General features: G+C 40.9%; 2 protein-coding genes across 2 annotated transcripts; both read left to right on the plus strand.

Moving 5' to 3' along the window:
* The first annotated feature begins 619 nt into the window (after window positions 1-619).
* On the plus strand, window positions 620-6324 carry nup43 (nucleoporin 43). Its single transcript, XM_053337006.1, has 8 exons — window positions 620-824; window positions 2341-2463; window positions 2894-2971; window positions 3433-3595; window positions 3693-3828; window positions 3911-4062; window positions 4172-4288; window positions 5804-6324. The coding sequence occupies exons 1-8, from the start codon at window positions 705-707 to the stop codon at window positions 6031-6033; spliced, it is 1119 nt and encodes a 372-aa protein (XP_053192981.1). The 5' UTR covers window positions 620-704; the 3' UTR covers window positions 6034-6324.
* A 1519-nt stretch (window positions 6325-7843) lies between these two features.
* On the plus strand, window positions 7844-17555 carry lats1 (large tumor suppressor kinase 1). Its single transcript, XM_053336987.1, has 7 exons — window positions 7844-8274; window positions 9279-9396; window positions 10330-11771; window positions 12413-12995; window positions 14121-14303; window positions 14528-14634; window positions 14741-17555. Exons 1-7 carry the CDS (start codon window positions 7921-7923, stop codon window positions 15251-15253), a joined length of 3300 nt encoding a protein of 1099 aa, XP_053192962.1. The 5' UTR covers window positions 7844-7920; the 3' UTR covers window positions 15254-17555.
* The last annotated feature ends 202 nt before the right edge of the window (window positions 17556-17757 follow it).

The following is a 17757-nucleotide window of genomic DNA, read 5'->3' on the forward strand; positions in this document are numbered from 1 at the left end:
TCTGTTAGCTGGACTCCAATGATATTGGAACAGACTAAACCTGAGACTCAGTTAAAACAATTAAACAGGATATAAGTGGCCTTACTGCTTTCTTTATTGGTATTTTGTTCAGTAAAGTCTGTATTATTAATTTAGATCACTATATAATGGAATTTACAGCTCTATTTTGAAATAGATTGACTTTGATAGATTGGCAGACTGAGAGGCATGCCCCAAATCCAAACATACTATTCAACTATGACATGAAATTGAGTATGTAGTGCATTCCAACTGCATTTTATCTGGATTTTGGGGATTTGAGAAATGCCCAGGTGTATACTAGATAGGAAGAATTTCTGAGTATGCAATGTGAGTTTACTGGACATACTCAACTGCCACAAAATGCATTGCATCTCTTCAGACTGGCTGGCTGAGATGTTGAGCCAGACTAAAAGCTGTAGTTTTAATATTTTTCAGGTATTAATATTATTTTTATTTTTATTTATTTCAGTGTATGTTTGATTCCTGAGGGATTTGTCCAATTATTATGACACGAATTTAATCCCATACAGAAACGATCGGTTGATGTGGTTGTTTGACCTTATTGGGCCACCGTAGTTACGTATGAACCAGGAGGCGCGTACACTGCGGTGTGCCCATGAATGCTAAGCTAGTACCCTTTATCTTTTATTTCATTTAAAGTGGGAGAAACTCTTTGTATTTTCATGGCGTGTGTAAATGCTAAATACGTGTCCCAGAAAATCAGTAAAACGAGATGGAGGCCAGTATCACATTCGTCTCTACAGCAACCTGATATCTTTGCGGCAGGCTCGTGGGACAACGAGGTTGGTTGTTAATAATGTTCATATCTTATTTGATGTGATTTTACTATTTGTTGTTTGTTGTGCTTACACGCGTTGTTACTGTCAGAGCATGACTGTAGATATGTTCACTGTCATTTCGGTCAGTGGAGCAAAGTAACGAAGTACATTTTACTCAAGTAGTGTACCTAAGTATAGTTTTGAGATACTTAAACTTTAAACCACTGGACTAAACTCACTAACTGTATATAAAGTAGTGTAAACTAGCTCCACCTCCAGCAGCTACAACAGTAACATGCTGCTCTAACACTGAAGCTTCACTATTAATAATCTAATGATGTCATATATAATAATATATCACTACTTTTACTGTAATACTGCATACTACATCACTCATAATACTGCAGTACTTTTACTGTAATACTGCATACTACATCACTCATAATACTGCAGCAATTTTACTGTAATACTGCATACTGCATCACTCATAATACTGCAGTACTTTTACTGTAATACTGCATACTACATCACTCATAATACTGCAGTACTTTTACTGTAATACTGCATACTACATCACTCATAATACTGCAGTACTTTTACTGTAATACTGCATACTACATCACTCATAATACTGCAGTACTTTTACTGTAATACTGCTTACTACATCACTCATAATACTGCAGTACTTTTACTGTAATACTGCATACTACATCACTCATAATACTGCAGTACGTTTACTATAATACTGCATACTACATCACTCATAATACTGCAGTACTTTTACTGTAATACTGCATACTACATCACTCATAATACTGCAGTACGTTTACTATAATACTGCATACTACATCACTCATAATACTGCAGTACTTTTACTGTAATACTGCATACTAGATCACTCATAATACTGCAGTACGTTTACTGTAATACTGCATACTACATCAAGCTCATAATACTGCAGTACGTTTACTATAATACTGCATACTACATCACTCATAATACTGCAGTACTTTTACTGTAATACTGCTTACTAGATCACTCATAATACTGCAGTACGTTTACTATAATACTGCATACTACATCACTCATAATACTGCAGTACTTTTACTGTAATACTGCATACTACATCACTCATAATACTGCAGTACGTTTACTATAATACTGCATACTACATCACTCATAATACTGCAGTACTTTTACTGTAATACTGCATACTACATCACTCATAATACTGCAGTACGTTTACTGTAATACTGCATACTACATCAAGCTCATAATACTGCAGTACTTTTACTAAAGTGGGATTTTTCATGCAGTACTTTTGCTTGTAATTAAGTATTTTTATATTGCTGTATTGGTGCTTTTATCAATCAGTGAAGGATCAGAGTACTTCTTCCACCACTGGTTACCATGACAACTGATTAAACTTATGTCATTCTGGTAAATTCTGGTTGTCTTTTCTTCTTTGCTTTACATTGTGATAATTAAAACAACCTCAAATGATTGGACTTTTAATGACCCATGTTTGTGTTTATTCCAGGACAACAAGATTTCTTTTTGGTCCATTGGGAATCATGGAATTCTTGGTATGGAAGATGGATTTGAAGGAGAACCACAGCTTTTATGTGAGCACAAGCATGATGGAGATGTTCTGGATCTTCAAGTAAGTCACTCATGGAGACCAGTGTAAATATGACAGGACACTTCAGCTGTTTATTGTGATTTGAAAGGAGCACTTGAGCAATTAATTAGCTTGGTCTTTTTAAAAGAAACAAGATGATATTAGTAGTAAGTACAAAATAATAAGGAATTAGTCTATGTCATTGTATTTATTGCACAGAAAAACTTGTTGTAACAGGATCATGCAAATCTCATCTCAAAAATGAGACATTTGAAAACGTCACCTTGAGCTATAAGAAATTACAGCAGACATTTTCTTTATTTTCTGGTGTTTAATAGAGAAGACAATTAATCGATTAGTCAAAAAAATAATCGGCTGATCAATCTGTTACTAATGTTGCTTCTTGTGATGAATACCTTTTTTTCTTAGAGTCCAGGACTAATTTTACTTCTGTTTTGTTAATATTTAACAGTTTCTGGACCAAGACAGAATCGTCACAGCATCATCTACTGGAGCTGTCACCATCTACCGCCACCACCAAAACAGTCAGGTACAAACTGGCTGAGTCATATCTTTCAAATATCCGAGTCACTGTTACAGGCAGCCTGTCCAGATCCAGTATATGCAAGAGGGAATTCATATAACATGGGGACAACTTAACCAGTACATTACAACCATTGAGAGCAGACCGTGGACAGACTTTTGTATGTTTTCTTCTATATATCTATTCTGTGGTTCAGGCATATAATTCTACAAACTGACTAACTTGATTTTTATGTATGTATTTTTATGTATAGACTGTTATTTATGACTTCATTATAAACCCTGGTTAACAAAGGAATTTGACTAAAGACAGTCTAGCAGACTAGCAGTCTAGCAGACTGTCTTTAGGCGACACAAATATGATGCAGTTGTTTGTCCAGAATGTTGGACAAACTGTTAAACTGGATATGTAGCATACTTGCGGTTTGGTAAATAATCTGTTTTCCTACGTCTTCTCTTTCACTGCAGACAATATCAGTTTCTCAACATTGGCCAAGAGCACATAGTTACCCCTGTGACAACGCTCCTTGTACTGGTGTTGTGTGCAGCAGCCCAGAGATCGTCACAGTGGGTGAAGATGGCAAAATCATTGTCTTCAGGGCTGATCATGAAGGAATCACTAGAATCATAGGTATACACACGGTATTATCATGTTTTAGCATGTGATACACCTGTGAATGGATTCAAGGAGTGAGTAACGTATGATTGGACTGTGTAATCATTTCTAGAGAATGCAGACAGCAGCACAATTCATGCCGTGACGTACCTGAGGACAACAGAGATCTTGACAGTGAACTCCATCGGCCAGTTGAAGCTGTGGGATTTCAGACAACAAAGCAACACACCATCCCAGATCCTTTCCCTGTGAGCAAAAAATGAAAAAGGAAATCCAATCTGTCTTCTTTTTATTATTATGAAAAACTCTAATACATAGTTTTTGTTCCAGGTCAGGGGATAGAGTTCCTCTGCACTGCGTGGACAGACATCCGAACCAGCAGCACATCGTGGCCACAGGAGGCCAGGACGGCATGCTCTGTGTCTGGGATGTGAGACAAGGCAACACACCCTTCTCACTTATGGAGGCTCACTGTGCTGAAAGTAAGATTTTATTTCAGGCATAGTCATTCATTAACCAGTTTTTTAAATTTTAAATATTAATTTTGAAGAGAAGATGCATGTTCGTAATGCTTTGTTTTTTTCTTGACAGTGTGGGAAGTCCACTTCCACCCAACCAACCCAGATCATCTGTTCACATGCTCAGAGGACGGCTCGCTGCTGCACTGGGAGACATCCTCACAATCAGACATGCCTTCCTTCTTACAAGGCAAGTCTGTTATATGATGACAACTTTTATAGATACTTCAGCACTATAATTCTGCAACACTATTATTATTCTGTAGCACTATTATTCTGTAACTGCTATTCATTTCTGCAAGTGGTGAGATGACACACGCTATAATAAGCTACACCTTGCAGCAAAGAAACAGCACTTTACTATTGAAGAGGATATTAGAGCCATCTGTGCCATTATGCAGTGGTAGCCAAATAGCGACCCGTGGGCCAAATCCAGCCCTCCAGAAAATATATTTTGCCCCCTAACAAAACCTGATGTTTTGATACTACTAATTTGCATCAAAACCTTTACACGATTCTTCATAAATGTCCTGTAGGTAACATTTATATACAAGGCTCATTTAAATCCAAATCATATAGTTACTTCTGTACTGTCCCCGCTGGAAGAGAGGTGTTAACACTGTGCTATACCATATACCATGCTATTTGAACAGTGCATGGGGCTGAAATTACATCTTCAGAAATTAAATTTTAGTGTGTGAATTCCACAACTTTAGCCTGTTTGGCCAAAACAGATTTATGTTTCGCACACAAAAATAGGTGGCAGCTGAACAGAAACAGCGTGTTTATTCCCTTTTCTTCCTAAAGCAACAACAACAATAACAATAGTGGGCGCGCAGGTGGTCGAGTGGTTAGAGAGCATGCCATATACGCAGCCGACCCCGGTTCGAATCCCGATCGGAGGTCCTTTACTGCATGTCACCCCCCTCTCTCTCTCCCATGTTTCCTGTCGATCTACTGATTAATAAAGGCGTCTATGCCAACAAAATCTTAAAAAAACAAAAAAAAACAATAACAATAGTACTACTTCTGTGTGGATAACAAAGTACATCTCTAGTCTCAAATTGCAACACAGAACAAATATTTGTGCGAGTCATTTTTAGCCAGATGACTATTAAAAGAACCTGAAACTGTTAGTCATCATTTATAAATAGTAATTGGCACTTGTCTGCAGATACAACCTGAAAAAGAATTAGAAATCTATAAGAAATATAGTGTTTCTACAGTGCTGCTTAATGGCCCTCCAATGAAAAATCCTTAAAAAAACTGGTCCATGGTTGATCCATAAGACATCAGTTTACTACCAATATCAGTGAGTGCAGGCCGGCTCTTTAAATCACATGGGTTGGGATGTCATTAGTTACCTCTTGCCTCCCAGAAACGTCACGCAAGTTTATTCAGAAAACGGTTAAATCAAGATCTGACAACTCTGCATGACAGCAATATCATATGATACGCACTGTATCTTCAATCTTAATCACAGGATATTTATATATCTTACTCTTAGTCGTAAAACCACAGCTGTTATCTTTTATTTGTCAGAGCGATTGTGAAAACACTGAGTCAGTTAGTTTTTGGTTATCTGTAGCTCTCTATCAGGCTTGGCATGCTTAGAACATTATACACCAACATAATTATAGTTCAGTAATTTTCTAAAATATTAATTGAGGTAGTTTTTTTTAATTGTCACCTGTTGTATCTTCAGGTGGCAGGAACAACAGTATGCTATCCCGCAGTGCCATGGCCCCAGCTGGAGGGAACCAGTCCCTCATCAACACCTGGCTCAGTGGAGACTCCAGTAAAGGTCGCCTGGAGACCACTCACATGCTGCCCAGCCAGACACTGTCCGTCAACAGCTTGGACGTACTCGGACAATGTCTCGTCTGCGGGACTGACGGAGAGGCTATTTTTGTCAACAGACAGGTCTCGGTTTAGAAGATGTGGATGAAGATCAGTTAATTAGCTTTAAATGTAAGTCAGAGAAAGCAATTAATTATTTTAACTATACTTTTGAACATTTCTTTATGCTCAAATTTATGGTTCTGACATGGGTTATTTTTGTGTTTGTGATACAACGTTGCAGATACATTTATCAGTGCACTTCTGTTACAGTTGAATTAATGGATCTTCATGCGTGAATCATTCCAAACACATTTCAACTCAACAGTACTTTTGTATAGACGTCATTCAGAAAATGTTGGGAAATAAATGAATAAAAAGCCTTTATACGAATGTGTCATGCATCCATTTACTGTTTTGTTGATGTAGACATTTAAGGAATCCAACAGTCACCTTATTGTCAAAGATTGTAGTCACAATATGTTCAAATGACCTAACCTGAAATAAAAAATAAAAAGTCAAAGCACTGTTGTCCAGCTGCTACAAGGTGAATGGATGGTCCAGTGATGAAGAGAAGGATGGTGCAAAAAAAAAAAAAGCAGCTGCATCCGGGTACCTGATGTGAAGTTTGCAACATTTCACCACAACAGTCCACCTCTAGATCCACTTCCGTTTTTCTTTCAAAGTTAAAGTTGATAAAGTGCTGTGTTTTTTAGTTTCAATCAAGAAGTTTGGAGGGAGGTTTTTCAAACAAAATAACCATGCAGTCAGAAGAACATATTTAAATTAACATTAGCATCCTGAATAAATACACAGAACTGGAGATAACAACACACACATAACACATACGTTGGAGAAAGTTTACCTACAATAATTTAAATGTCAAGTTAAGTTTTTGTAGAATAGATAATATCGTGATGCCTCTTTCACTTTAAAGACACATTTAAGTGTTTTTTAAGTGTGTCACAAAACAACAGTCAGCTGCTTAAATGAGTACTGAAACAGGTTTTTCTTGCTGTAATCTCCCCTCCTGTTCACACTGCTCATATTGAGCATAACACAGTGTGAAAACAACACTAACCGGATGTGTCTGCGCTGCTTCTGTGCGCAGCTTGTTGCTGTTGTACTTGTCATTCAGACATCCCAGGAATTCAACACGACAAGGAGCAAGCCAGCTCGGCATAACGAGGACATTTTAAGTTAAAATTGCGTCCTTGTCGCCGAGAAAGGTCGAGGAACTCTCTCGCTTGTTGTCAAAATAGGAAAAAGAGAGGCGGGAAGTGTGAGCTACCGAGTGCGGTAAGTTGTCTAACGGAGCTAACGGTTGTTGGGTTAGCTTTTAGCAGCTAATGGACGCCTTTAACGCGCAGGCCGCGGAGGCTCTGCTGCGCCGCTTGGTTGCATGCAACTTAAGAAGAGTCTAGTATGCAGCTCATGCGTCGCTGTGGGTTGGAGATATTTGGGGCAAATGTGGCAAACAATGTTGAATGTGAGCACACTTTAAATAAGGGGGTTCTGCTCTGATGTAGCTCTCTGTTAGCGCGCAGTGCTAACGACGCGAACAAGTGAACGGACTCTTGTATTGTGATGGAGTCATTTACTTATTCCAGCAGGTTTCTCTACTTTAAAGCTCAGTTAACCAAATGGAGCTTAAAGTTAAACGTCAAAGCAGTTAATTAAAACTCTAGCTATCAAAAGTGACCAATGTCTGACTAGTAATAATGTAATATACTGCAGGGTTTATTTGGTAGTGTATCATCTCTATAGTACATCACATTTGTCAAACCTGTTTGGTAACATGACAGATTCTTTGAATGCTTTCTCATCACAGATTGATGTTGCACACTTGTGTCAGCATCATGCAGATTTGAAGTGAGACTCCAGAGACCCCCTGCCACCCCCCACCCCCCTCCCCCTGTGCTGCAGCCCTGGACTGAGTGTCATCCTCTTCATCCCCATCATCGTAGTCATACATGCTCTTACATGAAGAGGGGGGAGAAACCCGAAGGATACAGACAGATGAGACCCAAAACGTTTCCCGCCAGCAACTGCAGCGGCAACAGCCAACAAATGCTGCAGGAAATCAGAAACAGCCTGCGGAACTTGTCCAAGCCCTCTGACCCACCTAAAGTGGACATTGGCGGAGCTGGGAAAATGCTCTCAGAGGACCCGAGGCAACAGGGGCGCTCCAGCAACCCCAAACACAACTATCAGAAGGCTTTACAGGAGATCCGCAAGTCCCTGATGCCTTTTGCCAATGAGCCCGGCACTTCAGGCTCTTCAGCAGAGGGGAACAAACACATGCAGCTGGAGCAGCAGTGCACTGGGTTTGAGGAGGTGAGAGGAGTGTTTGGTTTGTCACACAGACAGGTTTGTTGTTGTGAAGGATTTCGGAGGAATGTCACTCTGCGCATAACTCCGCCATGGAGAATTAACGTGTCGCAACTTTTGTTTATGGGAGAATTATTTTAAACATTAGAAATATGTGAAGTGGAATGACGAGCCGGAGCAGTTCACAAAACTAGTTTCTCATATGGCATTTGTTTTGAGGGATATGTTACAGGTGGCAGTCTAGTAGGACTCAGCTGGATCTGATAGATACTAAAATTGTAATGTCTGGAAGCAAAAACTTGCAGGGATTGGTGGATTTATCAACTACCTGATTGATGGTTCAAGATCAGCTGTTTTGTTAAGAAAAAGCTCTAAGAAAATATCCAATTTGCTGCCTTTCTGTTACATAACATTGTAAATTGAATCTGTTGTAGACTGTGGAAAACATCACCTTAGGCTCTAGGAGATTGTGATTGACATATTTCACTATTTTGTAACATTTTATAGACTTTAAACAATGAATTGATTAGTTGATAAAATAATCTTCAGATGAATTGTGGGGCTGCAGCCAATGAGGATAAATCTTAGTAATTTTCTTAGGTGTTTGGTCTATAAAATGTCAGAAAATTGTGAAATATGTCAATTACTGTTTCCTAAAGCCCAATATGACGTCTTTAAATGTCTTCTTTTGTCCAAACAACAGTCCACGGTCTTAGAAGTCCAAAGTAAAGAGAAAATAATCACATTTGACTAGCTGGAATCAGAGGATTTAGCTTTTTTTTCTCTTTAAAAATGACTCCAAACTATTAAAACAGTTAAAATCATTGCAGCTCTAATGAGTTGCTAAAGAAAATGACTATTAATTGCTTGAATTGGCGTTGAATTGTAGTTCATTCATGTGACCATACAAGCCAATAAAGAACTGTTTTAGCAAAGTGATTATCATGTGTTACATCTTATTTTCCATCTTGTCACACACAGATTCTAAACTGTTCTTTCTTGTCTTTCAGCAGCCTATCAGTCGCAGTATGGGGGCAACTATAGACTACATGGGGAAGGTGACCTACCAGGACTCAATGAGGGAACAGATGGTTTCCAACCCCAACACTACATGCCTGAAAGCCCCAGGTAGGAAAACAATCCACTGCACTGGGTATACTTCCACGCTTTCCTCTCCTTTTATCTTGAATCCAGGCGTATTCATTAAATCATAATATTGCTTTCCGGATGTTTAAGAGATGACAACACCTGCTGACACGCAGCATGATTCACTGCAGCTATTGTTGGAGGAAGCTTAGTGGTTTGCTTTTTCATTTATAATGTCGCTAATAATACTCTCAAGGAGGGGCGTTAATTACACCACGTTGGCAACCGCCATAGTATCAACAGATGTATTTTTATGTTTTGACAACTGTCGCAGGTCTCTTATTAAACTGAACTACTATCAAAAGTAAACACAGCGTAATTAAATTCTGTAGCCAAGTGTTTATGACACTTAATAACAATTTAACACATCGTACTTTCTCATTTAAATGCTGAGATTTGGCAACAGCTCTCTGCTCCCATATGAGCATTTGTATCATTTTTACACACAACAATGAAGTACGTGGAAAAGACTAACTTAGATCTGTTGAATTTAGTATTAAATATAAGTTTTGTTTTGATTATTTCAGCTATGAGGTAGTGCTTCAAGTAATCTTTTCTATTCATAACAGACTGTGTTATGGATATGGTCTGTTGGCTGCTGGCTCAAATAAGAATTCAAACAATAATAATGCTCCATCTGAAAAGCTGAACTATGTTTAGCTCTATTTTATAACACAAGGCTTCAAAACATAGATGTACATGGTTTCATTTATTTGGCTCATCCCATAGAAAACCACTGTTGTGTTTTAAATGTTGTCATAAGGTACAAACATTAAAATTATGATCAGTCGTAGTAATAATTGTTTCGGTCCAATATTTTATGGTTTTGGTCAATTTAAAATGTGTCCTCCTTTCTTATGAATAAGCTTCAGTATGTTTATGATTACATGTTTTTGTTTTGTTTTTTGTGCGTAGGTTCTTCTCACATGCAGCAGGCTGTGCTGCGGCGGCCGAGCTGGAAGGGCTCCAAGGAGTCTTTGGCCCCTCGACACGGCCCCATCATGGTGGATGGAATTATTTACCGCTCCGACAGCCCCGGCCCGCCTCCCGCCTTCCCACAGGGTCACCCGGGCAACAGCCAGAGAGTCAACCCTCCCCTGCCGCCTCAGGTGCGCAGCGTCACACCTCCACCGAACCGGGGTCCCATGCCTCCCGCTCCATCCTGGGACAACAACCCGTCAACCAAGCGCTACTCCGGTAACATGGAATATCTCGTGCCTCGCATCTCTCCGGTACCTCAGGGGGCCTGGCCTGATGTGTACCCAGCTCCCGCCCCTCAGAATCAGCGAGGCATCAGCCCCGTGCCTGTGGGTCACCAGCCTATCATCATGCAGAGCTCCGGGGGGAATAAGTTTAGCTTTCCACCCAGCTGGTCTCAGAATAGCTCTCCTCAGCCAGATTACATGGCAGGGGGGAACAGGCAGCCTCCTCCCCCCTACCCGGTCAACCAGAGCAACCGGCACAGTCCCACTGACCAGCAGATGCAGACAGGAGGACCGGCGTCCTCTCCGTCTTACGTCAACGGCGGGAACATCCCTCAGTCTATGATGGTCCCCAACCGAAACAGCCACAACCTCGACATGTACAACATAGCTCCTCCTCAGTCCTGGTCCCCCAACCAGCCCCCGTCTTCCTCCGGCAACAGCAGCAACCAGGACCTGTCCCCGTCGTGGCAGCACAACATGCCGGTGCGCTCCAACTCCTTCAACAACCACCAGCTGAACGGCAGACAGGCGCACCCGGCCAACTCGCAGCCCTCCGCCACCACCGTCACCGCCATCACGCAGGCTCCCATCCTGCAGCCGGTCAAAAGCATGCGCGTCCAGAAACCCGAGCTGCACACCGCCGTCGCCCCCACGCACCCCCCGTGGATGCAGCAGGCTCCGCCACCTCAAGCCGCACCAGCCTACCCAGAACCTCCAGCCCCCGTCCCTCAGATTCCCGTAGTAGCAGAAGTACCCAGCTACCAGGGGCCTCCTCCGCCCTACCCGAAGCGCCTCCGTCAACAGCAAGCAGGGCCCTCCCCGCCTGCGTACGACCCGGGGGTTAATAGGAGGGAGGAGCCCGCTGAAGAGGAGGCGGGCGGCGGTGGAGACAATGCACGAGAGAAGCCGGCAGAGAATCCAGAAAACACAGCGGCCACAGAGAAGGAGAAGGAGAAGAAGCAGATCACGACGTCGCCCGTTCCCGTGAGGCGCAACAAGAAAGACGAGGAGCCGAGGGGAGAGTCTGGCAGGATCGCTCTGTACTCCCCCCAGGCTTTCAAGTTCTTCATGGAGCAGCACGTAGAGAACATCCTGAAGAACCACCAGCAGAGGATCAGACGGAGGAAACAGCTGGAGAGCGAGATGCAGAGGGTGAGAAATAAAAATTAAAAAATACACAACCAATGTTTTTCTTAATGAGTCAACACAGTTAGAGGATAATATTTAAAAAATGTACCTTCCCCTTTTATTCCAAACATTTTCTCTCCCTTTTTTACTATCTTACCATCACTGTATTATCTCTCTCTGAAATGTCTTTTTTCCCCAAGCTGCTTTATATTTTTCTCAGCTTTCTTTCTCTCTTCATTTCTCTCCTCGCTATCACTAACAGCTGATCTGAAAGGTAAAGGTATCTCTGCTGTCCTGTGACACACACAAAGTCACACACACACACACACACATCAGTTATTCAAGTAAGCTGTTGTTTGAGAGACGTGTGTGTCTGTATTTTACATCCTCTAATGAAAGCATGTTGGCATGTTGGCTCCATGTCATCCATCTCACTGATCATGACACTGCTTGTGCATTTTATTTTACACTAAACTATACTGGAACAATGTGTTTGCATTTATGGTGTATTTTGGTTGTATTTTGCACTGATTTTCATGAGTTGTTTTTCTCTTAATGTCAGTTAATATCTAACCAGAAATAGATGTGTGTTTATGTGCAGTTTTTTTGAGACCATTTAAGTATATTTATGGTGTTTAATGCCTCTGATTGTGTCCCGGGCTCAGGTGGGTTTGTCTTCAGAAGCTCAAGAGCAGATGCGTATGATGCTCTGCCAGAAAGAGTCCAACTACATCCGGCTAAAGCGAGCCAAGATGGATAAATGCATGTTCAAACGAATCAAGACCCTCGGCATCGGGGCCTTCGGCGAGGTGTGCCTGGCCAGAAAAGAGGACACAGGAGCGCTCTACGCCATGAAGACGCTCCGTAAGAAAGACGTGCTGCTGAGGAACCAGGTGGCCCACGTCAAAGCCGAGAGGGACATCCTGGCCGAGGCCGACAACGAGTGGGTGGTGCGTCTCTACTACTCCTTCCAAGACAGAGACAACCTATACTTCGTGATGGAGTACATCCCCGGAGGAGACATGATGAGCCTCCTCATCCGGCTCGGCATCTTCAAAGAAGAGCTGGCGCATTTCTACATCGCCGAGCTCACCTGCGCTGTGGAGAGCGTCCACAAGATGGGCTTCATTCACCGAGACATCAAGCCAGACAACATCCTCATAGACCGAGACGGACACATTAAGCTGACCGACTTCGGCCTGTGCACTGGCTTCCGCTGGACGCACGACTCCAAGTATTACCAGAGTGGTGGGTATCAGTGTCTTAATAACTCTGACACGTCGTAAAAAATGTCAAATTCCCCCTTTAATCTAGAGTAGATGTTTTAAAGTAGCATAAAGTCCTGTATTAAAACAATGTCTAAAGGAAAAGAAAGAGCTTAATCAATTTACCTGTAGTATAATGACTGATTATTAATGAATCTGTTGATGGTTGTCTTTATTGATTGCTGGGTCAATAAATCACAATTTTCCAGAGGTAAATTTGATGTCTTCAAAATATTGAGTTAACCATCAGAACCAGCAAATATTCACACACATATATAAATATATATAATATTCACATTTCACATTTGAGAAACTAGAACCAGCTCATTTTAGCTTTAAAAAATGACTTGAATGTGAATTGTCAAAAATGTATGCTCACAAATACCATCCTGACTGTTGTCATTGTGTTAGTGTTGAGCAGAGTGTCATGTAGGCTTAAAGTCTTGAGGTGTGTGTATTGTATCGATGAATACATCTGTCAAACATCACACAGTTGGTATGTAGGTCACTGGCTCCATGTTTAAAAAGAGACCAGAAAGTTTACATTACAAACTGATGATAAATAGAGGGAAACTATTTTAATAATCCTTTAATTCCAATATCAACAATAATAATAATACTGTCAAACATGCACTAGTTTCATCTCCTCAAATGGGAGGACTTGATTATTTTCTTTATCATATATGATAGTAAACTGAATATCTTTTTTTTTTTTTAATCTGTTTTGTAAATAAAACAAGCTATTTGAATATGTCACCAGAGAAATTATAATTGATTGATACTTCAAATAATTGTTTTATTATGATTGAATACACTAAATTTTATCACTGTCTTAAAATTGCTGGCACAGAGCTACTGTCAGTGTAATTTGGCTTCAAGCCAAGAATACATTTGCCACAGTGTGAATCAGCATTTAGATACTTCTACTACTGTTGGAAGTTTGAGTTGAAAAACCAAAAAAAAACATCATAGTTTCAGTCTAAAAACCTGAATGTCTTTGAACGCCTCTCCAAACACATGCCAAATGTTTGTTAGTGCGTGTCCAGTCACTGTGATCAGTATGAACACAGTCACTAATGAGCGTTGTGCTGCTGTGATGTGTTTCCAGGGGACCATGTGAGGCAGGACAGCATGGACTTCAGTAAGGAATGGGAGGATCCGACCAACTGTCGCTGCACAGACCGTCTGAAGCCTCTGGAGAGAAGGAAGGCCAGGCAGCACCAGCGCTGTCTGGCCCACTCACTGGTGGGGACGCCTAACTACATTGCACCAGAAGTGCTCCTGCGTACAGGTACAGTAGATCAAAGCTAAAGAGGCTGGTTTTCTGTTCTATAAAGTGGTGTCCATATTTGAAGCCAAAAACCTGATTTACCTGCACCCAAAGTAAGAGTCTAGAATAATCTAGAATAAGTCTTTAATTGAAAAAAAATTGAAAAAATCTCGACTGTTTCAGAACCTTCCTAATTGTCGTAGTTTGCTTTGTGATTGATATGAAATGTTTGTAATCCTCTCCAGGATACACCCAGCTATGTGATTGGTGGAGTGTTGGTGTCATCTTATATGAGATGGTTGTAGGACAGCCTCCCTTCTTGGCGACCACGCCCCTGGAGACACAGCTGAAGGTATGCAAGGCGCCCGCAGCACAGTGTTCTGACATCAGCAGGGTTCATTGTTTGTTTCTCATGTTTTGTGTGTGTGTGTGTGTGTGTGTGTGTGTGTCGAAACCAGGTGATAAACTGGAAGAGCACGCTGCACATTCCCCCACCGGCCAAGCTCAGCCCCGAGGCATCCGACCTCATCGTCAAACTGTGCCGCGGCCCCGAAGACCGCCTGGGCAAGAACGGCACGGACGAGATCAAAGCTCACCCTTTCTTCAAGAACATCGACTTCTCCAGCGACCAGAGGCAGCAGGCGGCGCCCTACGTCCCCACCATCGCCCACTCCACGGACACCTCCAACTTCGACCCCGTGGACCCAGATAAGCTGTGGAGCAGCGACAGCGACAGCGAGGACAACCTCAACGACACGCTCAACTGCTGGTTCCGCAACGGCAAGCACCCCGAGCACGCCTTCTACGAGTTCACCTTCCGACGCTTCTTCGATGACAACGGCCACCCGTACAGCTGCCCCAAACCCATCGAGTACGACGGCCTCAACGAGGACGAGGCGGACCCCGAGGGCCCGGCGCAGGAGGCGCCCGGCGGTCAGGCTGCACAGGGCCGAGACTTGGTGTACGTGTAGCGGGCGAGGCTCACGCTTGTACATAAGGAGCCTGTGGAGGGTGTTTGTGTGTGTGAAGGGGGGGTTCAGCATTTAAAACATCAACATAGGAAACAAAGTATGTTAGTAGGAGCAGTCAGAGCGCTCTGCAGCACTCCAGATCCAACTGCGTCAAGCCTGAGCTGCTCTGATATTTACCAGAGCAGCTTCAAATACACTAATGACTGTATATATAAATGCCTGTTTTTATTGGCTTTTAACTTTAATATGTAATGAAACAGCTGATTAGTTACAGGGCTGCAACTAATGATTTTTATTCTAGGTAAAAATGTCAAAAAAGGTGAAAAATGTAGATCGCTGCTTCTTAAAACCCACAATTTACTGTCATAGAAAAGCAGAAGCTGGACATTTTTTCTAAGAAATTGACTGATTAGAAATGATGAATTGATCATAAAATTATCTTCTTAATTTAAGGTAGCAATTAATGGATTAATTATCTAATAATTGCAGCTCTAAGTTATTAGACTTACAGTGAAAACTGTAAAGAAACAGAAGCAAACCTCTCCTCCTACTCTCTAATTCTTTTGAAGAGACAAATTCATTCTATAATTAGTCTCATTTACATATTCTTCTGTTTCTGCTGTCAGTCAGTGGAACAAATAAAAAAAAAAATCTAAGTGATTTAATCTTTGTTCATATGCTGATCATCGTCTGCTTAATTACAACAACTGTGCTGCTGATCCAGAGCTGAAAGCTTTAGTTGATTTATAGACTACAGAACAATCAGTAGCAACTATTTTTATGATTAAGTAACGGTTATAGTCTATTTTTCTTTTCTTTCTTTTTTTTAAATCAAAACATTGCTGCTTAATGTGAGGATTTAATGCTGCTTCATTATGTTATTAAACCTTTGAGATTATAACTGTTAATAGGATAAAATAAACAGTTTTTAATTTAATCCACAATCAAGATAATCTTATGTTGCAGCCCAGGTGTGATTGGCTATATTAACATCTAAAATAAGTGAAAGCCACAAAGCATCTAAATGAGCTTATAAACCATGAAACATATCAGTAAACAGCTCTTAACTACAACAAGATGAGACACTCTGTTTCTCACATGTTTAAGACATTGAGAGCACGACACAGCTGGATCTGCTGTACGACGTGCGCTGCCTGAACATCCGACAGTCACAGAAAGCTCTTTGCAGAAACCCCCTTAAAGCCTTAATTTATTGAAGAAACTGTAAGTGGTGATGCTAGTGTGTAGATGCTGTTTGAGTGTGGGAATTCTCATTTATCGGAAAACAAATCGTCTTAATTTATATTTTAATGTCTGTTGCGATGGGGATTTTTTAGTGATGTGACTCCTAGAAATTTGCAGGGATAAATTGCTCTAATTATTCATTGCTGTGCCTTTTTTTTTTTTTTTTTGTTATCTTTCACCAAATATACAGAGGGTAAATAATCAGACTGGCATTTTAAAATGAGAGTAGAAGTAGCTGATTGAACTACGGTAGCTTTTTGTTGTTTTATTTTTCTAATTTATACCTAAAAATGTATTTATAAATTAAGTTGTATAGAGTTGATGTAAATATTGTTCTCTTCCCTGTCGCAGTTTTTTTTTTTTTTTTTTTTTTTTTTTAGGGCAGGCCCTCTTCAGTGTCCTCTGCTGCCTTCTGTTAATATGTTGTGTACTTTCTGTCTGTCAAACATCTAAAAATAGCTACAACACTAACTCACAGGACTCTAATAGAACAACTTTTTGCTCGTCTCTCAACCAAAGCACTAAATAGAACATTTACTTAGAAGATAATGTTCACAAGACCATGAAAGTAGCTTTTCTTGGCTTATACACTATCAATGAGAAACACCTTGCTTTTAGGCTCCTAACCACTTCATCCTAAAGTGCTCTACATTGTGTGCACGGACCTTCCTTACTTTCCACTTACTTTCTTATTTCCCGTCTTTTAGGAACACTACGGCCGACAGTTTTTGGGGGTTTTTTTGTGTACTGAAAGTAAAAAACTGGATTAATGGACTTCTATGTGATAAATTTTTGTAACCCGCTGTACTTTGTGTGCGTGTGTGTGTGTTTGTGTGCGTGTGTGTGCGTGTGTGTGTGTGTGCACGTTAGGAAAGCTCTCTGAATGTAGACTTAATGGACTTAATGGTGACCACTGGCGTCCTGCACTGGTTTTGCGTTGTCATGTTAAGTGAGAGAATTTTATTTTTGTGTACGTTGTTGCTCTGGGAGGTTTGGTACAGGGAAGAGTGATAAATAAAGAATGTAAAGAAGAAAACATGTTTCACATGCACAACAACCGTGTCCTGTTGTTAGTATCATCACAGAAAAACAGACAAGTGGTTTCAAGTGGTCTTCATGTCACTAAACAGGTAAAGTAACCATAAGAGGTGTAGTGATTGATCCATTAGTTGCCAACTATTAAATTAATCACCAACTATGCTGATAATGAATTAAAAGTCATTTTTTTACTCTGATTTTCAGATACTTTGGGTTGTTGA

Source organism: Scomber japonicus, chromosome 17 (assembly GCF_027409825.1).
Source record: "Scomber japonicus isolate fScoJap1 chromosome 17, fScoJap1.pri, whole genome shotgun sequence".
In the NCBI taxonomy this organism is placed as follows: Eukaryota; Metazoa; Chordata; class Actinopteri; order Scombriformes; family Scombridae; genus Scomber; species Scomber japonicus.